The following is a 26,304-nucleotide window of genomic DNA, read 5'->3' as shown; positions in this document are numbered from 1 at the left end:
TAAGAACTATTACAACAAAATAAATAATCCACTCCCAAACACTGCAGAACGAAAATATCTAGTGACACTAGAAATAGCATTGAATTTGACAACTGCAGTGGCGTTAAAAGGAAACTGATCATAACCACTTGAACAAAAATCTGCTTGGACTAACTAAAATAATTTAATGCATGAGGATAAGCCACTTTGCTGACTTCCCAAGTTAATGACTTGTTTTGTATACTAACTCTAGATTTCTAGAATCTTTGAGAGGAAATATTTTCTTTAAAGACCTTTAAAATAATCTTACTGAGCCCACTGGCTTTATTAAGAACTAATGACCCACAGAATTTTTACCAACCACTTTGAGAATCCTGTCTAGAAGATGGAGAGAATCTTTTGGTTATCTAATTTTTGGTATGGCTTTAAGGCAGTCTGTATGTCATACCACCTTTTTTAAAATCTCTTGAAATTTTTTCTAAGCTGCACCATTTGTAAAGACAATTGGTTTTTTTGTGTCCTGGATTTGGTGGTGGGGGGGGGGGGTTGGCATTGAGTGTTCTGTTGATTTTATGAAGGGAAAAGTTACTGTCTGAAATATTGCAGATGTACTTGATTCCTGTGGATAAACTAGTCTGGTTCAAGCAAATGAGTCTAGCTTAATTAGCTAAGTTTTTTTTTCCGTAACACCATATTGCTTAGAGCAGTGATGGTGGTAGTTGGGGGGGGGGGGAATGTGGCATTTTATATATGTATCTTCCATTGCGGGTAGGTTTTTGGTAAACAGAAAAGGATAAGGATTTGTTGGGAGGTCAGGTGGCAAGAGTTTTGAGGAAAGGCAAACAACTATTGTTTTTCTTTTAAACTGTGAAACAAACCTCAAGTGTTGGCTGTTGAATTGTGGTAAAAATGTTTCCCCACCATTGTGGGTTTGATGGGAGAGAAGTACCAGGTTTAGGGTTTTGTTTTCAAAATGTTTCATGAAAAGGCCAGTGAGGGAGTGGGGCCCAGTTATGCCTTCAGCCTTGTAGGTTTTTTCTTGTCATGTAAAATAGCCTAAGTTTATGGTAAAACTGAATAAGACTGCTGTGTCAGAGGAAAGAGAGTCTGTAGTTCTGATGTTTCTTTTAAGGATGCATTCATGAATATGGAGATTACATGAAAAATGATCATATTGTCAGTATCTTTATAGATCAAGTTGGACAATCAAGATCTGAAATATACAAGGTTTTTAATGTACCCCATGGGCTATTATTTCATGAGCTAAGAAGTATTTGGCCACTTTATAAGTAGGGGAACCAATACTGTCCATTTTAAATCTCTCAAGGGTATGTTCTATTTATGTATTTTTGGTAGTCCATGAATCCTCAAAAGCCTGAGATTATAAATTTTTGAATCATTTTAGGACACAAGGTTATAATTTTGTCTAATAAATTTTGCATTTTTTTTGGTAGAGTCAGTCTCAATTAAGTAGTAAGTAGAATGATCTCTTAGTAAGATCAACATTGTTCAAACATAGTCAGATTAAAAGCTTTGCAGATTTTAGAATATTAGTTGGGCCTAGTCAAATATATTGATGATATTGGAGGGGATGCTGTAGATGCCCTGTTCTAATTTGCCATTATTTGTAGACTGGGTGCTTGCTTTGGAGCTGTGGAAAAGTTATGGCCAAGGCTGAGAGCACTGATGGCTTCTTTCTTTCTTGAGCTGAATTGACAATAGATTAATTACAGTCTGTTCTTGTGGAAAATTAGGTTTGTGTTTTCTATGGATGATTCTTTTAAATGTCTCCAACACTTTACTGCAAAAAGAATTTTAAAAAGTGAAGGCTTGCCATATGCAAAAATTCAACAATTGAGCCAAGAAAATACAGAACTCTCATTTTCCACCAGAACAGCAGATTGGAATTAACCTCTTACCGATTCAGCTCAAGAAAGAAGTGTATCATTACACTTATCCTCAGCCATAACTTCACCTTAGCTCCAGAGCAAGTATCCAGTCTACAAATAATGATAAAAACAGAACAGGGCATCTACGCCTCCTGTTCCATATCAGCAATAATATTTAGCTAGACATAGTCTACCAAAGAGAGACATACTTTACATCTTAGGGGACTTAAATGCAAAAGTGGGAAAGAGTATGAGAGTCAGGCCAGAGTGTGGTATGTTTGGTCTGGGTGAACATAACACCCATGATGAAAGACTGTTGGAATTTGCCCACGCTAACAGATTAGTTATTACCAATACCTGCTTCCCGAAACATCCACAATGGTCCTATACTTGAACATCTAACATTGATAGGTCAAGGCACCAGATTGATTATATCCTGGCTCTCCAGCAATGGAACATGATCATCTCTGATGTGCATATCACATCAGAGATGATCATGCTTGTCCTGGAGCAGATTGCAGTACAGACCATCAGCTAGAAAGAGCCAAAGTAAGACTAAGACTCTGAAAACTTCTAGGTCAGGCACATCTCACTAGATTGGATGTTAGAGTAATTCCTAGCAGATTCACAGAAGAAACATCAACTCGGTTAGATGATTTTTGGAGACCAATGAGGAGTACTCACCAGAAATGCTTTGAGAAGGAGTCAAGATGATAATACAGGATACAGTGAAGAAGTATCTCGGCCCAATAAGAAGACCAAGAGACCCATGGATATCAGATTCAACATGGGAATTAATCAAAAGAAGGCAGTTGGAAAAACAAAGAGACATAGGGACTGAAGAATACAAGAGATTACATAGAGAAGCCAGAAGAGCCATCAAGCAGGACAAGGAAAAGTTTCATACTAATAAATGTAAAGAGATAGAGTTCCAGATGAGAAGGCACAATTATAAAAGAATGTTTTATTTAGTTCGTGACTTAAAGCATAAGTTTAAGCATAAATTGAATGTTGCAGAAGAGTCGGAAATCAAAATCAGATGGAAAGAATACTGGAGGAACTGTACAGCAGAGTGGTTAAAAAAAATTTGGAGTTAAAGAAAATTTTCCCTCTCACCAGGAGAATTTTGATTTGGAACCTCCTCCACTTTGGCATGAAGTTGAAAGAGCAGTTAAGCAGCTTAACAGCAATAAGGCCCCTGGTGCAGATGAAATCCCAACAGAGTTAATTAAAGCCACAGGAGATGGAGAGATAAGAGTGTTTTCATAATTGATTACAAGGATATAGAAGACAGGATCAATGGATAGAGACTGGAAGAAGTCGGTTTTCGTACCACTACATAAGAAAGGTGAAATGAAGGTGTGCAAGAACTATAGTTGAATAAAGCATATCTTGAATAAAATCATGTAAGCAAAATTTTATTCAAGATATGCTAAATAGAATTGAGGCCAAAGTTGGGGCAAAGATGCTGAGGCATCTTTTAGGAAAAGCAAGGGCACCAGAGATGAGATCCTTTGTCTTAGACAGATTATAGAAAAATATAAAGAATTCAGACTCCCTCTGGTAATGTGTTTCTTAGCCTACTCTAAAGCTTTTGACTGTGCTCAGCATGTGAAACTGTGGGAAGTAGTGAAAAGAATGGGTTTTCCTCAACACACAGTTGGCTGTCAGGTTGATAGCCAACTTGTACATGGAGCAGGTGTTGGATTGGCCAATTGGCTTCGAGTTGGAAAAGGAGTTAGGCAAGGATGTTTACTTTCTCCTCACTTGTTTAGTATATATGCAGAAGACATCATGTGTGAAGCACTGGATGAGCTCAGGATTTATGTTTGATCTGCATCTGCACACCTCAGATTGATCAGTAATCTGAGGTATGCTGATGATACAGTACTCCTTTGTAATGACAACGAAGAACTAGGACAAATTCTTGACGAAGTTAACAAGATCAGTAATAACAGAGGACTTCAACTCAATCCTAGCAAGATAAAGATTATGAGTCTCGAAGGAAATATAAACAGGGAAGCTCTTGAGAAACAAGTGTACGTTAATGGAGAAAGAATTGAGGAAGTTATCAAGTTTGAGTACCTGGGATCCATTAATAATGTGAAGAATTGCTATTCAGAAGACATCAGAAGAAGGTTAGGAATGGCTAAAACAACAGTCAGAGACATATCTAAAATCTGGAAGGATGGATCTATCTCCATGGGAACAAAGTTGAAGAATTTGGATGCAGTTGTTTTTCCAACAGCGACTTATGGATGTGAGACTTGAAACCTAAAGAAGTCAGATAAGAAATGCCATCCAGTATATGATATCCTCAACAGACGGCTGTTGAGGATATCATATACTGGATGTCATACAAATGAATGGGCATTAGAAAAGATCAGTAGAACTTTAAGGCTCCTTAAGGATATTGACAGAAGAAAGTTAAAATATTTTAGACACATAGAAAGGATGATAGGGGACTTCTGAGAACAGTAATAGAAGATAAAGTTCCTGGAAAAAGAGGAAGGGGTAGACCATCAATGAGATGGATGGATGGTGCGTGTGGAGTGACTGATCTTCAGAGAGTTGAGGCAGAAAAGCAAACAACAGGACTACATGGCGAAGCCTGGTGTGGCACATCACTGACCATCAGAGTGACCATATGGCATCTATAGATGCCCAGTGAACATATAGTTAGACATAACGAACATTCTAATATCTGCAAAGCTTCTGAAAAAATCTATCCCATGCTGAACTTGTCACACTAAAAATGCCATGCCACAAGAGTATCATCATCAAAGCTGAGAATGATAACCCTATGGTGGTATACTGGATAATCAAAAAATGTAGATCTTACTCTGAGCTTGATGTAATTATAGTTCACCCACAGATTTGAGACCCTTCACCACTTCTGCACTTGTCAACAAGAGGAGAATCCATTCCGATAATAGGGTAATCAGTCCGTATTGTGGGATGAGTTGTTTATTATTACACATCGGAAAATTAAATTTTCTTTTATGATCATTGTAGTTAACTATGTTGCTTGTATAACAGTTGGAAAATTTTACCTATAAAGCACGTGATTTCACTTGTTGGCAAGCAATTCGTACATCCTTCATTTCTTTCACCCTTCAGCATGAATCGACTATTCTTGGCAAGATGCCAAGCAGAGATCTACAAACCGTGGGTGAACTATACCGATTTATTGATCCCAACCTACACACGCACACACATAGACAAACAGAGCATTCCAAAAATTATTAAAGTTATATCCTGGTCTCCTGAAACCAGGATATAACTTTGTTTAATAATTTTTGGAATGCTTTGAAATCATATAATCCCAGACTTTCCAGATTTATGAACTACCCAAAATACACAAACAGAGTACTCACTTGAGATCCATAGTGGACTGTATTGAATCCCTTACTAAAGTGGCCAAACACTTCTCAAGAATTCTCTTTACAGGCAACACTTCTTTCTATGTTAAAAACTCCATGCATCTCATCTTGTCACATTTGATTCTTAAAGACACTGACATCATCGCAATTTTGACACAGCCTCCCTAGTCACAAATATATACCTTGAAAAGAAATCTCAGAACTATTTCAAATGCTCTTTCCTTCTGACGTAGAAGCCTTGTTTTACAATGACTGGCTCTGGCTGTTTTACATAGCAAGAAAAAAATCTGCAAACAGATGCAGAGTATAATTATTAATCCCCTCACTAATCTTTTCATGGAACATTTTGAAAACACAACTCTAAACCCGCCTCCCCTGTCAAACTCACAATATGGCTATGCTATGTGGACAATTATGTGTTCTCCATTTGGCCAAAAGGTGGAAATATGTTGGGAATGTTTTTAGCACACCTTAACAGCCAAGAGGATCCATTTCACTATTGAAAAGAAAAACAATAGTGATCTGTCCTTCCTTGACACTCTGGCCACCCAATTATCTTCTGGATCTTTATCCTTTTCTGTTGAAAAACTGCCCACACTGGAAGGTCCTTGATATTTTATTTATTGAGCTAGAACATATCCCCACAGAAATTGATCACATCTGCAGCACTTGATGTATGGGGCCATACATCCAGAAAAAAATCTTGAGCACAAAAATTTCAAGGGTTTTAAAAAGCTATACCATACTTCACTGCTCCCAAGCCATACCTAATAATTACTTACCCTTATCTACTCACTCTTCATCTAATAAGTGATCTACAACATCTCTTGCTTCTGCAGACTACCCTATTTTGGACCAACAGGAAATATCACATATCCATCTGGAGAAACGTAGAAACCCACTCTCGCTATTACCTGCAGTACAGCCATTCTGAAGTAGCGATACTTCACATTTGTAGACAACCATGCCATGGATGTGAATCACCAGATACCATTAGGATCATAACCGGATGCCTAAGACCAACCCCAGTCAACAAGCTGTATCCTTTAGCAGGCATAGCGCCACCAGGCATAAGACGTCAAGTGGCCGGTGAGATGGAGAAAAAAAAGCAGATGACGGACGAAAGACATCCAATGTATGGCCATGTTATCACAGCTTCTCGACTCAAATCGAGGCATAGTTTTATGTAAAGAACTAAACCATGGATCCATAAACCTGACGCCTTGTTCTATGGAGGGAATCGGTTCTACTTCAAGAAGCCCCCATAATTAAGGAAGAGTTAACCAAGGGATATCACCTACCCTATAGCACTTGGAGGATGCAGAAGTAACCTGATGAAACGGGGTTATGCAGATGATGACAGCTGTGACTGCAGAGACGTCCAAACTGACGAACATCTTTTATGTTGCCCAGATCTAATCGATGTGTACTCCACGGATGACATTCTGATGGTCAATGACAAGGTGATACAAGCCGCTGTTTTTTGTATGGAGAGGATATGATTAGTGTTCCAGACTCGGAAAGTAAAGTAAGTACCAGATTCAAAGGGGGGGACCTTCCTATTATACTAGAACTGATACAAATTGGAGAGATTATTTCTAGAATCTACCATAGTATTACAGATCCTGCTTTTCATATTCTCTGTTTATCTTGCTGACCATGTTGAAATATTGGCATAGTAATTTATTAGCTGAATAAATTTAGTTCATAATTATTCTCTTTAGACTTGTTTTTCTCCATTTAATTTCAAGATAATGATTAAAGTCAGTTTCCAGAAGACAAGTGCATTGATAAACAGATTTGAAAAAATATAAGAATCTTACTCCTGGTGATTTAGTGCTTTTAAATATAATTTGCCTTAAAAAGATTGGTAAAATTATGCAAAAAGACTTCAGCTCTATACAGAATATTAGAAAAGTTGTTTTCAGGAAATGCAAGGTCTGAAGAATCCAAGTAAAAGTACTGAATGTGCACTCTGATAGGTTGAGGTTATGCATAATTAAGGATTGACAGCTTAATAAGGTTAGAAGATATTTAAATGCATTATTGAAGGAGTTTTTTCAGTTTAATAATAAGACAGTCAATAAAATAAAATGCCATCTAATTCTTCATGAGAAAATTCAAGACAACAAATCCACAGTAAGAATTGTAAAAGACAATTTAGTTATATCTGTAAGTGTAAACTAATATTTAGGTCCAGTAGATAAGTGTAGTTTAGATGAGCTAACATCAAATATTCTAACTTATGCACTACATCATCTTGTAGGTTAATGTATTATTTTATCAAGATATCTAGAATATCATTTTTTAACTGCTAGTGAAGAGTCCACACTAACATTTGATAATTCCACAGAATTGAATAAATTATATAGAAAGTTATAAAGAAGGAAACGAATAATATTTTTCTGATATTTGTGATAGAGAGTTACATCTCACAAATTACAGCTGACAGATCTGATAAAAAAAAATCGCAAGTGTGAATTTTTTGTTCAAAGAAAAAGTAAGCCATCGTAAATTCTCACGTGTTGGGTTTTCACATTATATAAATCGAGTGTAAATAACATTTAAGTGTATATTAGGATAGTGCATGTCAGGATAAAACTTCAAAAAGAAAAAAACTCTTATTTGTATTTGCACACCTATTATTGCTAAAACTTTCTTATCAATAAGCAGTAAATACAAAGGTAAAATTAGACATATTTTAAATAGTCAACTTGCTTACCTTGATTTGCATATTAATGTTGTATATGAATAATACTTTGTTTTATTATAGTAGTTAATCCTAAATCATTGTAATGTGCAATTGCTATGATAATTGCAGCTGTGTTGTCTCATGACTTGAGTATGGGCATGCATGTTAGTTGTCATTTTGGACAAATATCATCTGGAAATGGAAATACTAGCTAGAGAAGGGAAGAGAGAGAGAGAGAGAGAGAAGCAGCAGCAGAAAAACTGCTGATTTGATTCCTGTGATCTTGGAAAAAAAATTTTAAATGGATCTTTACTTAACCCCAAGAAAAAACTGAAATTAATTTTAATGGATGGTACACTGTATCAAACCTTCAATATGTATATCAGTGAGAATACTATATGCTCAAAGTAATTGGAAGCAAGTCATAAAGTGAGACAAATTCTACAATAAAATTATTTTCTTTCATGGTTACACGATGATCAGAATTATAAAAATTATGGAAACAACTGCCATGTTAGAGTTAAACTTCAGTTTAATATAAACCAAAATAATCACTCGATGTTTCTACCTTCACATGAAAGTCATCTGGAGTATACACGTATATACAATGAAACAAGCTGCACTACATTCTACATGGTATGTTCAAGTTCAAGATGAGATGTGTGTGAGATAAAAGGACCTCCTAGATGAGTCTTTGACTCCATGAGGTCTTGTTTAATAATAATAATAATAATAATAATAATAAGTTACATTGATTTGGTTAACCGTTAAAACTACTGGCCTGACCTCTGGTGAAAAAAAAAAACACTTACTACATCAATGCTAGAGTCCTGCTATTATTATTAATAATAATATTTATTACCATATATATGATAATAATAACAGGACTGTAGCATTGATGTAAGTTTTTTTTTCCCACCAGCGTCAGGCCAGTAGTTTTAAGGGTTGACTAAATCAGTGTAACTTTAGCATACCATGTAGATTGTATTGCAGCTTGTTTCTTTGTATATATATGTGTATACACTCGAGGTCAAAATGTCGAGGGATTATTTTGGTTTATATTAAACTGAAATTTTACTCTAACATGGTAGTTGTTTCCATAATTATTATAATAAAATCTATAATAAAATTATTTTTCTTGGAATCGTTTTTGGAACTGCTAAATTAAATATTGTCAGATTGATTATCTTCATGTTCACTTCAGGAAGTTACAGAAAGATGCTCTTCACCAAACTTTCTTTCTAAAAGATGTATGCAAGCAAGTCTAAGGAATTCAAGATGTAAAACAAATTGAATGGATGAATGAGTAGAAAATTTTTGAAATATATGTATGTGTATATATATAATAAATATAATAAACTAAAGGAAAATAATGAAAGATCAAGATTATAATTGCAAACAAATTAAGTTCAAGATGAATGAGTGAGTAGAATATTAAAATAAATAATAAATATTATTTATTATTTTATATATATTTAATTATATTTATTAAATATATATAAAATAATAATTGGCCGCCATAGTTGGCCGAGTGGTTAGCGTATCTGCTCTCCATCCAAAAGGCCGTGGGCATGGATGTTTGTGATTGTTGTGGAAATAATAGTGGTGGTGGTTGGCGGTAGATGGCATTGGTGTAGTTGTGGCTGGTAGTGAGTTGTAGAGTGGATACCATTCCTCGATGAGTCTTTGGACTCCCTGGAGGTGTTACTTAATAATAATAAATACAATAAACTAAAGGAAAATAATGCAGGATTGAGATTATAATTGCATATGAAGTTACTTGCATAGTCAAGAATGAAACTATAGAATTATTAGCTGAATACAGTGTTAATATGTTAATTAATGTCATCTCTCAAAAACATTTAATTGTAAAGAAGGTTTTTTTTTTCCTTTGAGCTCATATTATGTAATCTTTAGAATGCCAGTAGTTATCTTTTCTATTTATTTAGAATTATATATATAGAAAAGTAGAAATTAGTCTTTATTAATTGTAATTCTACAGATAATATGACATCAGTTTTTGAAGATAAAGCAAATAATTTAACATTCAGAATTGTAAAAAAAAAATACATATATATTTGTTTATGCTATATATATATATATATATATATATACATACATACACACACACACACACACACACACACATTTTTTTATACACAGTGTGTTTGTTAAGTAATGAGATTGATTTTTTACAGGGCAGCCCTTTGAATAAAAGTAACAAACGTGTTTATAGTTTTGACCACTATTCTTATTATATATATATATATTTTTTTTTTTTTTTGACCGTATTCTTATCACAGGTGCAACTTTTGAGTTGTTTGACACAGCAGTTTTTGTGTGGTAACCATTGAAGTAAGAGTGTGTGTAAGTGGAGCATGTCAGAAGTTTTGTCATGGAGCAAAGAGCTATGATAAAATTTTACTGTAAATTAGGAAAAACTTCTAATAGAAATGTACCAAGACCTAAAAAAAAGTTTATGGTGATGGCTGCCAGATCATGGAATGGCATGAAATGTATTCTCCCCTGGCAGAAGAAAGTCAGGTTACAAAAATCACATGTCAAGACAATGGTCGTTGTGTTTTTAGACACTGCTGGAATTATACACTGTGAATATGTTCCTGAGGACACCACAGCAAACAGTCAGCATTATTTAGGAGTAATGCAACATCTGTATGCCTGTGCACTACCTGTGAAGCAGATTCTGGCTTCGAAGTCAATCTGTGTAATAGAACATCTCCCCCCCCCCTGTTTTTGCCAGATTTGGCTCTCACATTTTCTTCTTCCCAAAGATGAAGTGTGCCTTGAAAGGGGAGCACTTCAGTGACATTGAGGAGATCCAATGCAGTGTGATCCAAACACTGAAGGAGGTTTCTATTCAGGACTTCCACCATACCTTCAAACACCTGTACTACAGATGTAAACATTGTGTGAAGTTGGAGAGAAGAGGGAGATTATTTTGAATCTGTGTAATTGACAATTCCAAATATAATTCTTTGTTTTGATATAATAATTGTCTCATTTCTTAATGGGCATACTGTGTACATAAGCTTCATTCTTTGGAATTCACCACATGTTGATTTTGAAGGCAGTGCACTATCAACAGTCATCATAATGGTATTTAAGTAAGAGGTGAAAAGAAAAAACAGAAGAACATGTAGTGAATGCAATAGACTCTTGAAGATGTCACCCATACAGAGCATCCTGTCTCCATGCTGTAACTGACATCGACAGTGTTTCCCCACATACTATTATACAGCCTTCCTCCAGATGTGATCTGAGAGAGTGTAAGTGACAGCTGGATTATGTGCTAGCTGTCCATAGGACAGCTGGCACATAATGCACACCTATGGAACTGCTTTACTGCTGTATCCTCAAAGTTGGGGAATGCTTTGGGTTTTCATATGTTTGGCATATCCTTGAATAATGTCACTTCCACTGCATATTAGAAAATTTGAGAGGCAGATGCCAGAACCTTTACTCTTGAAGATGATTCTTAATTAGGTGATATTATCTTTTCATCATCTACCACATTCAGAGTAATATTAGGCAATGCCCACAGTAATGTTAATAGAAGATTGATCTCTAGATACACTGCACTGTTTTAGGTATGTCACAATAAAGGACAGCATATCATTTCATATTTGAATACCTGGCTAGTACCCATTATGTGATAGTAGGTACTCAATGTCATTTTTGATGTAGAGAACTTTTTTTTTGATGTGTAACATGAAGATATGAGTTTCTTTCGAGGTAAGATTAAAGCACATTGGAAGAAATGTGTCATGTTGAAAAACAAATGTTCGTTCATTCATTACAATCATTTACGCTTAGAGTAAAAACATTTTGTTCGCTCTCTCATACCATCTTCGTGTGCTTAATTAAACACACTTAATTGTTTAAGTGTTTAAACACACTTAATTGTTTAAGTGTGTTTAAACAATTAAGTTGTTTAAATACACTTCCTTCCATAAATCTATAATTAACATGTGTTATTGCATAACTACTGAATTTGGTATAATTTAATCATTATTTTTAGTGGCTACCAGTGATGATCACCAGCCTGCTGAAGCAGCTTCAGAATTATGATGTAGATCAAAATCCTGTACACCTTGAATGCTTAAGAAGAGGAATTTGTTTATTAGTTCATATGTCATATAAAAGAACATCATTCAGAGATTTTCGGAGAACTGTAGAGAATAATTATATAGTTTTAATATGTGGACTAGCTAAACTTTGTAAAAAAGAATACTCTTTCAGGAAGTTATCTGGTAAGTTCGTATGCTTTCAAAAAAAAAAAAGAATGGATGTGGAGGATAACTCCTCTTTTTCTACCTTCTACTCTTTTTTTTAGTCTTAAATGTGAGATTGAAATTGTCATGAAATATCTAACATTTGAATAAGCTATGTAGGACAAATATATTTAGATGCAAACACCGGAGTATTTTTATTTATTGAAAATTTGCAATCCATAAAACTTATCTGGGAGGTTTTTTAATATACAGCAAAATATATAATATATTGTCTGCAGTCATGGTTATAAATGAGATAAAATGCACAGATCATCAACGTTTGGTGTTACAAGTCTGTTGCATTGAAATGGCAGCTGTCTTCTCCTGAACAGTTTAAATTCTTAGCCAGCCAAACCTTTCTGCATTATTGGCACCAGACTATCCACATTTAAACTGTTGGCATCACTCATTTATCATTCCCATGTTTCAGAAAAAATATTTCTCCTCTAATGCAGGAATGCTGCTGAGTGCCTTTCATAATTTAATTTTTTTTAGACCACAGAAATCACATGCTACTTCATGAAACATCTACACTGGAGAATAATCTCCATGAATACAGATTAATTTTTGAGGAATTATGATTTGTTTATATTTTTTGAAATGTTTATAGCATTCCAACCATTATTATCAAATTCCTAATATGTTTCCACAGGAAGTGTTGGTCGATTGGTAGAGCCTCTGCTACTAATGGCTCAGTTAAGTAAGTTTGAGTGTGGTTAGTAGTTGGAAGGGGACCAATCGTTCAATGCTGTTGGCACACTCTCCCTCGATGAGTCTTTGGATTCCCTGGAGGTGTCTAATAATAATAATAATTATTATTAATATAATTAACGGCTATTTTAGCCTGTTTTTGTTTAGGAGTATCCCTTATATTTAATACATTGGCTAACATAACTCAAAAGGGGTATATATATATTTTAGGGCATTATGGGCGAGTATAGAAGGCAATTATGGCAGAATAAAAAATGTGGAAAGATTATGTACATACCTTGATTTTGGTTTAAAGATGCCTTCTAAATCCAAGCTCTTGTTGAAGGGGGGGGAAGAGAGGGAAAGAACATGGGGATGTACTTGAGACACGGGAAATAAGTTTGGGAACCCGGGTTACTATTAATAATATATATATAAATATATATATTATTTTGTTGTGGGGAGAGGGGGGGGGAAGAAGGGGAAGGGTATCCTTATGTGGAAACTGGGGCAAGGGTTTACGGGGTGTGGACCGTTTCGGTCATCGCCTGACTATCGTCGGGACTTTGTGGGAATGACTGTAGGGCTATGTCAAGGCTGCAAGATGTATCTGCCAAATTTGGGCATTTGTTGTCGCTAAATGGCCGGAGGCGTGGCTTAATTTGTAAGTTTTGGAACGTCCAACATTCGGAAATTAGGTAGGAGTGGTGGACGTTGATAGAATTACCATCGCATTTTATGGCAATAGTTTCAGATATTCTAAGCATCGTTTCGTTTTCTTGTTTGTCAATAATTATGGCTTTGTCAATTTGGGGGATGTATTTTAGTTCAAGGGCGTGAGCTGCAATTTCAGTCTTCCCTGTATTTTGTGGTTTGTTTTTCTTTTTGATGTTGCGATGTTTTTTCGTGTTCAGATATTCTGGAATGGGAATATTGCAATCCCTGAAGTGCTCTTGTAGTCTAGTCCATAACGACCTAATTGTAGAGCCCGTGTAGGTGACGTCACAGTCTTTTTGACAAGGAAATTTGTAGACTACGTTGTGGTGTTTGAATAATTCATTATGAGTGTCTACAAATTTCCTTGTCAAAAAGACTGTGACGTCACCTACACGGGCTCTACAATTAGGTCGTTATGGACTAGACTACAAGAGCACTTCAGGGATTGCAATATTCCCATTCCAGAATATCTGAACACGAAAAAACATCGCCCATAATGCCCTAAAATATATATATACCCCTTTTGAGTTATGTTAGCCAATGTATTAAATATAAGGGACACTCCTAAACAAAAACAGGCTAAAATAGCCGTTAATTATATTAATAGTGTTTAAGAGGAGTAGCATGGGAATTTCCCAGAAATTATACTTAATAATAATAATATTATGATAAATAGGACTCTGTTATTGTCAGATCTTATCTTTCATTCTTCTGAGACACCTGACTCATTTCATCTAGATCTTGGTCTTACTTTAGGTCAGATTTAGTACACATGGCTAAATTCAGATATGAGGAATGCCATATTGAAAGAGACAGACTGATGTCCATTCGACTTTTACTGCTAGATATAGCATATTACTAGAAGAGAGTGGAAATGATGAGAAAGTTTGTGAATAATATATCTGACTGTGTTAATAAGTTATGTTGTAAAGAGAGGTTACCATCTGGAAGACAGTATTAAGGTGTGTTCAGAAAGGATGGAATATTACTAATCTCCCTTTCCATGATAAAACAGATTCCTGGACTGTTGAGGAGGGTATGTCTCTAATGTGTCTAAGCCATGAGGCCAAACTGAGATCACATCATCGATATCTCTTCATCTCTTAGCAAGACAGAATGTTTTCAAAAATAAGTAAAAATTGGAAAGGCAAGAACCAACTACAGTACCTTCTATCTTGTATATTTTGTTCTTCGAAAAGAAAATATCCTGCATGGATGAAAAACTCATAGGTGATGTGGAGAGGGGGAGGGGTAATGTGATCATTCAAAAGAATATTGATATCAGAATTTATTAAGATTAAATTTTTAATAGAGAGAGAACCTTTAATTCTCTAATAATGAGTATAACTTTTAATGTAATTACCAGTGAGGGAAGTAACAGATTTTGCTAATTGTTTGGGAATCAGTGAGAGGATTATTAGGTTTGTAGGCTTTTGGTAATCTGCATATAGGGATGAGGAGGGTATGTAAGCAAAATGTATTAAATTTTTTAGCAATTTCAGAAGACCAAGTACTTTTTTTGAGTAAACCTTTTGTTTTAACCATAAAATTGGTAGGATAATTATCTAAAAGAATATAACTAGAGCAGTCTCTGAGCATAACATTCCACTTTTTAATTATATTCATTTGTAGTGATGACCACAGCATTGCCTTTGTTTGCGCTAGTGATTTTTCTATGGAAAGACAGTCATCACTATGTTTCCATAGATTCTTAGGAACAAACTGGTCAGAAGAAAGATCACTTTCAAGGAGTAAAACTAAATAAGGATGTTGCCGATGTCAAGCCTAATGTTGTTAACAATATCTGGAATCAAGTCAGATACCACGTTTTTTTATTGTCATCAGATTCCTAATATGCAGTCTCAGGTGGGTGTACAGGATATTATAATTGCACAAAAAAAATTACTAACTTTCCTCCAAATTAATCTGTTATCCATCAGGACTCCGTCATTATCAGATCTTATATTTCAGTCTTCTAAGGTACTTCTTGGTCCACCTAGCTTCTGGTCTTCCTCTGGATTTTTTTCCTGCCTGACAACACTGCCAGACAGAAAAAGGCTAAGAACACTTCCTCTTCTTGTTTTCATTCTGTTTAAGTGACATCTGAGATGAGCTCTGCTAACACATTCCTGAATGCTAACAATTTCAAGTTCTTTCCTAATATCCTAATTTTTAATATGATACTGCTATTAATACCATCTATTCACTTCCCTAATCTTTCTCAGAACTCTAACATCTGTGGTCTCTAGTATTGGATCAAGTGTTTTATTTCTTACTCAGTTCTCAGATCCATAAGTTAAAATGGTTTGAATACCATCTTGTATGCAATATGGTGTTTGGACTAATTTTTCTCTTATTCCATATAAATTTATTTATTTGACTTCTTACTTTACCAGCTTTGCTAATTCTGTTGTCTATTTGTGTATTAAATTTACCATCTTCACTAAAAATCATGTCTAAATAGCTGAAGTGTTCACTTTATTGTTTTATATATATCTCTTGTTCTCTATTCAGGATGTAGCTGATGTTTTCAATGTTCTGCCTATTTTCATAGTCTGTATTTTTATTGCTGATTTTTATACCAAATTTATTATGGCAGTTATTCAATTTTGTTAGGGAATCCTGTAGACTTTATATAGGATTTATTTAGGAAAATAATATCATTAGTATAAATTAATGAGTTGAAATTAACATTTCCATAAAGTTTAATGTCACTTTCCTTCATAGCATAATACATATAGATGAGGAATAACAGTGGAGAATATTGGTTTTATGTTAAATCATAACTGATTTAACATAAAACCAGTTTCCTGTGACAACTTCAATTGTAACTGCTGACTTGACACAAATATGGACTGTATTACTTGATTGAATGTCTCATTTATATCAATATTAATGTTTTAAACAGTTTTTACTTGTCATCACTAATTTTCTTGAAGCAATTAGCTGACATGAATTCTAAACAACATTTAAGTTTAAATGTATGATTTTCACAACTTGTTTGTCTTCTGTTTCTTCACTCTTTTTCTCCTTCTTTCTCATATGGCCTGTTCCAGCCTTAGAAGTCATCGTTGAATCGTTTAAGAGGACATCCTGGTTTTCTTTTTCTTAATGGCTTGTACTTTAAGGCTTGTTTTGGTAATCTTTCTGTTTTCATTCTTTGAACGTGTTCCATCCATCTATGTTTATATTTTTTAATTTTTTCAATTACTGGTTCTTGGTTTAATTCTTTCATAATATCTTCGTTTCTTTTGTGATCAAATAGGGTATACTTTGCAGTTTTTCTCATAAACTTCATTTCTGCTGTTGTTAATCTTTGTTTGTCTTTTTGTTTTATTGTCCAGATTTCACTTCCATACATTAAGACCGGTAGGGCTAATGTATTGTATACTTTTAGCCTGGTTTGTTTTTGAACTAGGTTTGGTTTAAATATAGAGTTAATTACACCTGTTATTTTTAAATATTTTGCAATTTTTATGTTTATATCTTTTTCATTTTCATATGTGATCATACATCCTAGGTAGTTAAATGAATTCACCTGTTCTAAGATCTTGTTATCTAATACTATTTTAGTTCTTCCTGGATCTTGTCCTTTAAAGGCCATAGTTTTTGATTTTTCCATTGATATTATCATACCATAATCTTTGGATATCTCATTTAGATTTAAAATAGCTTTCTGTAAGTTATCTTCAGAATTTGTAATTATTATTTGGTCGTCTGCAAAGAGGAGAGTGTTTAAGTTAACTGTAGGTGAAAGTTTAATTCCTTGATGTAAATTTTTACTCCATTTTATTATTATTTCATTTAAGTAGATATTAAAAAGAGTTGCTGAGAGGGGACATCCCTGTCGGACCCCTTGGTTTATCTCTCTCGTATATGATAGCTCATGATTTAATCTTATTTGTATTTGATTACTTTCGTATATACTTGTGACAGCTTTTAGGATATTATTTGGTATTTGTCTTTCTTTTAATATGTTAAATAATATGTTTCTTTTAACTTTGTCAAATGCTTTTTCAAAGTCAATAAATGCAATATGTGTTTCTAAATTATATTCTCTTCTTTTCTCTATTATTAATTTTAGGCAGAAGGCTGGGTCTATACATGATCATCCTTTTCTAAATCCATTTTGTACCTCTAGAATAAAGTTTTTGGAATATTTCATTAGTTTGTTATTTTAAGATTCTGTTGTATATTTTGTAACATGAATTTAGTATACTGATACCTCTATAGTTTTTAGGGTCATCTCTATTACCTTTCTTAAAGATAGGAATCACAATTGCTTTTTTCCATTCTATTGGGGGGATAAAAGTTGAGTAAATTTTATTTAAAAATAATAAGTCTTCCTTTGAATCTTGTTCCTGCATATTTATATAGTTCTGAACCTAGCTTATCTTCTCCAGGTGATTTTCCGTTTCTTGTTTCTTTCAGGCTGATTTCTAATTCTTCTTCAGTTATTTCATTTTCGTTAATTGTTTGCCAGTTGTCTTTTTTAAAATATTTGTCTGTCCACAGTTCTGTGTAGTAATTTAGAAAATTTAGAAATTCTTCTAATTTCAATTCAGTGTTTAATTTTATGTTTTCTTTGGTATCTGCATTTAGGTGTTTCAAAATCTTATATACATTGGGTCTTATTTTATATAAATCATGTTCTAAATTAGAAACAAATTTATTCCATGATTCTCTGTCTTTTTCTGACTTCTCTTTTAGCTATGGCTCTTATTCTTTTATATTCTATTTCATCTTCTAATCTTTTACTGCTTAACCATTTGTGATAGGCTTCTTTTTTCTTTTTGATTATTTCTTTGATTGTATCATCCCAGATCTTCAGTTTTTTTCTTTTATTGGATTTTTTGGTCTTTCCTAAGCTTTCATTTGCTGCTGCATTTAGTATCGTTTTTATATTAAGCCATTCTCTTTCTATTTCTTCATTTTGTTTTATTTTATCTAGATACTGGTTAATTCTTTGTTCATATAGCCATTGTACATTTGTGTCATTCAGTAGTCTAGTTTTATAAACAAATGTTTCAATTTTTCTTTCTGTTCTTGTTACTTGTAGCCATTTAAGTGGTAATCTTAATTTTATTTTAACAAGGAAGTGGTCACTGCTTATTTCATATCCTCTGTGAACTCTAACATCTAGTGAAAATTTTTATGTCTTTTCATTTAATATGAAGTAATCTAATATTGATTTCCATCCTCTTGCTGCCCAAGTATATTTATGTATGTCTTTATGTTTATAGAAGGAATTCATTATTTTTAGGTTATTATAAACTACAAAGTCAATCAATTTTTTACCATTTCTGTTTAGAGTGTGTTCTCCATGTATTCCTATATTATTATTAATTTTTGTGTTTCCAATTCTTGCATTTAAGTCTCCTGCTAAAATTATGTAATCATTTTTATTTATTTTATTATATATGTTTTGTAGCTGATTATAAAAATCAATATTATCCTGTTCTCTTCCTTCTTCTGGGGCATATAAACCAATTATTGTTAAATAGCCTCTATCTATTTTTATTCTAGCTTCTATTATTCTTTCATTCCATAATTTATAATGTTTTAACTGTTTTGAAAGGGAGTTATGAATCCAAATCATGACTCCTGCTTGTGCTCTTTGGTCTCTGTCGACTCCACTGTATATCACATTAATTTTCAGTTCTCATAGTTCTTTTTTGTTTCAGTGATTACTGCTATTTTAAAATTTCTTTCATTTAATAACTGGTCTAATTCTATTTCTTTATATGCTATTCCTCTTACATTCCAGTTTGCTATGTGTATTATATTTTGTCGTTTCCATTTTCGTTTTCCCTTTTCCATTCCAGGGTCGTTTCCCATAGATTCAATCCGATTATCTTTTTCTGTCAGCTTACAAGTATGGTTATGTTCTCCATGTCAGGGGACTAGCCTGACGATGAAATAGTTCAGTGGTAGGGCTGCTACATTAAGGCTTCTGAACTCGCCTTCTTCCGAATTTAAACCCATAGGAGGAATAGAGTATATTGAAGGGGAAAGGGTAGATTATAGAAGAAATATAGTAAGGTTTATAGAGAGGACATAGTTGTAAGGCCAGAAATGAAAAGACCCCATGGCCCTCGAGTACTCTAATAGCACAAGGGTCATAACTCTTCTTACTTTATAAGTAAGAAGAGTTGGCTGATAAGGCCTTATAGGAAAGATTAAAGTAAGTGGGTCTTCCTCAAAGTAGAAGAAGGAGAGGATAGATCCAGCTAGGGGTCCATGGGAGTGCCGCTTCCCTTACAATCAAGATGATTGCCCCTTATGGCCCTGTTGGTCCACGAGCCCTTATTCAGTATATTCGGACCACCCCACCATATATATATATATATATACACACACACACGCACGCGCATGTACACACACACATGGTGGGCTCCCCTATCCGCGACCCAGGGACGCGCACTCTAGGGGTTACAGGGTCCCCTGAGAGTTCTTGTTGATGGATTACTAATTATACATCAATCACCCTTTCATTAGTTTGTGTGTGGTAGGAGCAGCGAATAATTCCATATGATAAAGCAGTGGAGCATTTCCTCTCGAGCAACCCATATTTTCATTTTTCTGCTAGTGTATTTTCTTGAAAGGCTTCAAAATTCTTAAAAATTTAATATTTCCAGTCTAAGCCAAATTTCTCATCCATGCATGCTGCTGTTGTTATGTCCTCCAAAAATTTGGCATGAAATGTTTCTTACTGTTCCATTGTGCATGTGCAGTGAAAAAACTGCATATAAATTATCTTCAATTTGTTCAACATTAATTACAGGATAATTCATAAGAAAAGAATCCATTTTCCCCATGTAGTCAAGATCAACAGCCTATCATTGAGCATGACTACAAGGGGAAATATGCAAGAGAAAACCTGGATTCTTTTTAACCTGGCTTCTTTGAAATCTAATTAATGCCTGATAGAATAGTTAATCCTATCTGCATTGCATATGTCATAGTTGTCAATTGTGTTCATGTGTTGTTTGCAGGATGCAACAGTTTCTGGGAGGGGCAGCCCTGCCACCATCATATGAGGCCAGCTAACTCACTTTCATTTGAAAAACCCTTATAAGGGTTAGCATTGCATCACAGATGAGATCTGAACAAGTCTTTCCAACCGAAGTGCATCACTGAAACTGACTGGGCTATGGAGGCTAAAAAAAGATTCTGCATTGATATTTTTTAGTCAAATTATGTCAAAGAGAAAGTTTGTGCTATCAAACAATCCTGTCGGATGAGAGAAACTGAGAAATACAGTTCTGTCAATTTCTCAAAAAAAAATGGTTTCTGTGAAATTTTATTTTACTGTTGATTGCCATGCATGTAATCACTGTTATTAAAAAAAAGCAAATAAAATGTTTTTTTTTTTTCTGCAGTCAGGATTTTTCCTCTGTTACGTTATACATTCCATGCCACTTTATCATAAAGAAATAACAGATAATAAAAACTGAATGATAACACAAACCTTATGTTTGTGTTTATTGTTTAAATTTCAACATACGAATACATAAGAAAATTTTTAATCTTCTATAGAGCACCCTACTTTAACCTACTATTTCTGGCCGTGATTGATTGATTGATATTTGTTGAAATCTTACCTTCTTCCAATCTATGTTTCATATTTGAAGTCCTTCATGATAATTACTTGACCTACACTCATTGTGCTAATTTATTGTTGCATATATTCCATATCATCTCATCCCTCCCTCCTGGTCCTGTTAGTAGTAACCAACTTTATATTCTGCTTCAAATGACCTGCTACACACACACACACACACACACACACACAAATTGCCTCTTTCTAAACTTCTCACCCAAATCCTATTTTCTCTATCTTCCCTGAAAAACTATATTGCTCACATTCTCTACTGTAACTTATGATTTACTGTCAGCCAAGTCTCACTAATGCCAATCACTTTTTGCATGAGCAGCAACAAATGCCAAAAACTTCCCCATCTTATTCTTGATATATCTAGTATTATAATACATAAATTATATCATTCCATTTGGCTCTTAACTATTTTAAAACTTGTAGTGACTACCTTATTTGAATTTCTCACTTGAGAGAAGACTAGATTCTGAACTTTTTGATAATTCTTGCATTCACTTCCATCACTGGAGTCTTCACACACCTAATGCAATGACACTAATATTCACTTTTCCTGACTTGGCATTTCCATGCTCTCAGTGAACAATACATTCTTGAAACACCTTACTCCAAATCCATTTAGGTACAATTTATCCATAACATATATAAGTCCTTCCATTCAAATTCAGTCCAGAGGTCTCCTGCAAACTTCACACCATTCCTTCTGCACAACCTATGCTTATTCATTTGAAAAATGAATTCAGATTAACAATCAAATTAGTTAAAACACTAAACTAGCTGTATACAATATGGTGATCAAACCAATTTTAACTTATGGATCTGGGAGATGGGTTAGAAATAAAACTGAATCAAAGACTGGAAAATACAGATATGAAGTTCTGAGAAAGATTTGAAGAGTGAAGAGATGGCAGTACATTAAAAATGAGGATGTTAGGAAAGAGCTTGGCATTGTTAGTATTCATTGTTATCATCCAAAACACGTCCTTTTTGCCAGGATGGAAGGAGAAAGACCCAGAGGAAGAATAAGATCTAGGTGGATTGATACACACACACGAGAAATATAAGATGTGATAATAGCAGATAATATGGATAATAATAGGTACTCGTCCCTCCAACTTAATCTCTTATCTTGAAAGATAAGAGATTAATTTGGAGGGATAATTGTCAATAGGAAGTTAGTGGCAAGATATTCTGGAGATTGTTGAAGAAGCTCAGAAATGGAGAAAAGAGTGCTGTAAAAGGAATTAGAAATCATAAAGGTGACATGAAAACAGCAGAAAAAGATATCCTTGATGTATGGAGTAATTACTTCAAAAAATTGCTAAATGAAACAAAAAGTGACAGTACAGTGGTAAAAAAAAAAACTCAAAAGGCATGCAATCAGGAATACATATCCATATTGAAGTAGAAAAAGCCATCAAAAGCCAGAAATGTGGAAAGATAGCTGGAGTAGACAATAACGACTAGAAATACTCAAGTATGGAGGTATAAAAGTCCCACAATGGCTGCACTGCATAGTTCAGAAGGCCTGAACAGAGGAATGAATTCCAAATGATTGGAGAGCTCTCATAATACCAATATATAAAAAGGAAAATAAAAATGAATGTGAGAATTACAGAGACATTTCTCTACTGAGTGGTAAGATTTATGGAAGCGAAGCTTGGTGAAGAACAAGCTAGATTCAGGCCAAATAGAGCTGTCAGGATCCGATTTTCATTTTACAACTAACAGTTGAGAAATCACAGGAATATAACAAAGATCTATATTTAAGACTTGTAGATCTGGAAAACATATATGAGAAGGTGCTCATATACAAAATGCTACGGTTGTATCGCATCAGTGAGGCATTATATCAAGCAATACTTCATTTTTATTTGAGTTGTAGGCCAGCAGTTAGAATTAAAGGAAGTACAGGAAAATGGTTTAATGTTAAATCTGGTGTCAGACAAGGATGTACATTATTACCTCTGTTATTCATTATCTATATGGATCACATTATGAAGGAGAGTGGTATTAAACATGATATCAAAACTGGAGATGTTAATCTCAGCTCTTTACTTTATGCAGATGATGTTATACTTTTAATAAAACCAGTAAAAGTCTCCAAGATTCCCTGACTAAATTGAATAACTGTTGTAATAAATTTGGTATGAAAATCAGCAATAACAAGATAAAGACAATGAAAATAGGCAGAAACATTAAAAATATCAATTGCATCGTGAATGGAGAACCTATAGACAAGAGTAAACATTTTAGCTACTTAGACACAATTTTTAGTTAAGATGGTAAATTAAATATGTAAATAGACAATGGAATTAACAAAGCTGATATGGTAAAAAGTCAACTGAAGAAATTTATATGGAATAAGAGAGAAATCAGTCATCACACTAAATAGCTGTATACAAGAGTGTTCAAAACCAATTTTAACTTATGGATATGAGAGATGAGTTAGAAATAAAACACTTGACCAAAGACTAGACCACAGATATGAGAATCCTGAGAAAGATTAGAGCCATGAACAGATTGTATCAATGGCAATATCCTATTTAAAACGAGGATATTAGAAAAGAACTTGACACTGTTAACATCCAGGAATGTGTTAGCAGAACTAATCTCAGATGGTGTGATCACTTAAACAGAATGGGCGAGGAAAGATTAGCAAAACAAGTGTTCTCTGTCAGGTTGGCAGGAAAAAGACCCAGAAGAAGATCAAGATATAGCTGGAGTGATACAGTAAAAAGTGCCTTAGAAGACAGAAATATAAGATCTGAGAATGTTGGAGTCTTGACAGGTAACGGATTGATTTGGAGGAAAATTATATAAAGGAAGTTAGGAAAATTATATAAAGGAAGTTAGTAATGATGTAGATTTTTCATGTAGTACTATCATATCCTGTACACCCCTTGAGTGTACATGTCAAGAATTTGATGATGATGATGATACACTTTCATGGCAAATTAGCAAAGTTGATATGGTATGGGGTCAAAAGAATAATTTTGTATACAATAAGGGAGAAGAGAGTCCGTAAAAACATTAACTATGTCTATACAAAACAGTGTTCAAACCAAATTTAAATTATGGATCAGACAGCTAACATTAGAAATAAAATATATGACATCATTGGCAGATAATTGTTAGCATTCTGGAATATGCAGAGCTAAAGTAAGAACATTCACTTAAAAAAGAATGGAAGAGGAAGATTAGCAAAACAAGTGTCTGTTGTCATATGTTAGGAAAATGACTTAGGGTAAGGGTCAGCAATGTATGAGCCAAGAATTAGTGAGTGACCCACAAAAACATTTGGGGGTGACCTGCCGAAAGTATGATTAGAATCTACATTTTTAAAATTAAAAAAAGCAAATAAGTTGATTCTTTTTGTGTCTTTATTTATATTTAATACAGTTATTAAATATAAATAATGATATATTAAATATAAATGTTTATTGCTCTGGAGAAAGCATAGGATAGAGTGACAAGGCAAGAAATCTGGAAGTGTCTGAGGGAGATTCTAGAAGGTACCAAAGAAATATGTCAGGATAGTGCAGGAGATGTACAGAAATGTGAAGACAAGAGTTCGGCCCTGTCTGGGAGAGACAGAAAGCTTTCAAGTGACAGTTGGTTTGCATCAAGGGTTAACATTAAGTCCATTCCTGTTTTAATATTGTGATGGAGGTCGTGACGGAAGAGATGAGAGAAGATGCACCTTGGACAATGTTGTATGCAGATGACATCATGATTTTTTAGCCATATTAGAACCAAAGAAAAAAGAAATCTAGGAATTTTCAAGCTGTGTGGAAATAAAAGCATGGAGTTGTGGAAAACTTCGATAAGGTTGTGTGTAGTTTATGCATGCAAAGCGTCAAAGTCAAACTCACAAACAAGTCAAACTTACAATATTGAGTCATTATGAAACCAAGCATCTGAGTTCAATGGGCAAATTTAGCATGGAAGAAAGATCAGCATACATATATAAAACAATGTATAACTGAAGTATAAGTATAATCAGGACCAGTGTCCAACAAAAGCTGGCTTTATTGCATCCATCCTTTATTAAAAGCCTTTTACAGATTGTAATTTTCTGAAAAATACTTTTGACTGTGCTGAGGAATTTTAAAGATTTTAAGAAGCAAAACCATATAATTAAGAGAATTAAAGAAATGTCTTTATCAGCTTATACTGTTCACAATGTAAAGTCAACAATGTCAAACAATATTGTTGAGAAATGATCTATTGTCATGTGATATTTTTAGTATTGCTTGGTTGGCAATAGTAGCTCATTATGGCTCAAATAAATCACAACAAATCAAAAAAGAATTTGGTACTACTAAAGGATCTGATATTTTTCAAAACTCTATGGATTTCACAGATTTTGGTGAAGGAAGGTCCTGATTATACTTATACTTAAAGAAACACTTATCTGTAATGACTGACAGTGTCCTAGCCATGCATTGCAAAAAGATTGGATTTATAAAACTTTTTTAAAATGAAATTTGTCATCCAATTTTATCATTTCATTGTATAATTCATGAAAACGTCTGAGTGCTAAAGCATGTGCAAAACAATTAAAGTTATGAATATTGCAGTAAAAATAATAAATTTAATCAAAGCACATTCAGCTCTCACGTACAAATGATTCAACTTCTTATTGGAAAGATATGGACTCAGAATATGGCGATCTGTTGTTAGATTCAGAAGTTTGATGGTTAAGCAGAGGCAAAATTTTATACATTTGTAGGCTGTATGGATGAAATTAAAATATTTTTAAATGAATAAGGTGAAAATTTTCCACAACTTGATAATCATATTTGGTTAATGAATCTTGGGCTATTAACTAATATAATGAATTATTTCAATGATTAGAATATTTGCCTGCAGGGTAAAAATTTTACTATCTTATATATGCATCAAGAATGGAAAAGTTTTGTGAATAAACTCATTTTGTTGAGAAAGGACATTAAGCGATCACAATTTAAATATTTTCCCACAGTAAAAATATTCATGAACAATTGTCAAGAGCCAATTGAAAATCTAAAATTGGAATTTCCAA

General features: G+C 33.9%; 1 protein-coding gene across 4 annotated transcripts in view; it reads left to right on the top strand.

The window, feature by feature from the left end:
- The window catches only part of LOC150109791 (uncharacterized), a 342,753-nt gene that overhangs the window by 290,026 nt on the left and 26,423 nt on the right, over positions 1 to 26,304 (top strand). For 3 of the 4 annotated variants that reach the window (XM_090411378.1, XM_090411294.1, XM_090411217.1), the window contains one exon: positions 11,983 to 12,214. In XM_090411378.1, coding sequence (XP_090267504.1) covers positions 11,983 to 12,214 — 232 coding nt within the window. Of the gene's footprint in view, positions 1 to 11,982; positions 12,215 to 26,304 lie in introns of those variants that run through there. The other variant, XM_090411453.1, reaches the window with a different exon arrangement.

The sequence above is a fragment of the Typopeltis vanoorti genome, chromosome 1 (genome assembly GCF_054136105.1).
Source record: "Typopeltis vanoorti isolate ZY-2024b chromosome 1, IOZ_Tvanoo_1.0, whole genome shotgun sequence".
Lineage (NCBI taxonomy): Eukaryota > Metazoa > Arthropoda > Arachnida > Uropygi > Thelyphonidae > Typopeltis > Typopeltis vanoorti.
The sequence above is the reverse complement of the archived record's forward strand: the minus strand, read 5'-3'. Positions and strand labels throughout refer to the sequence as shown.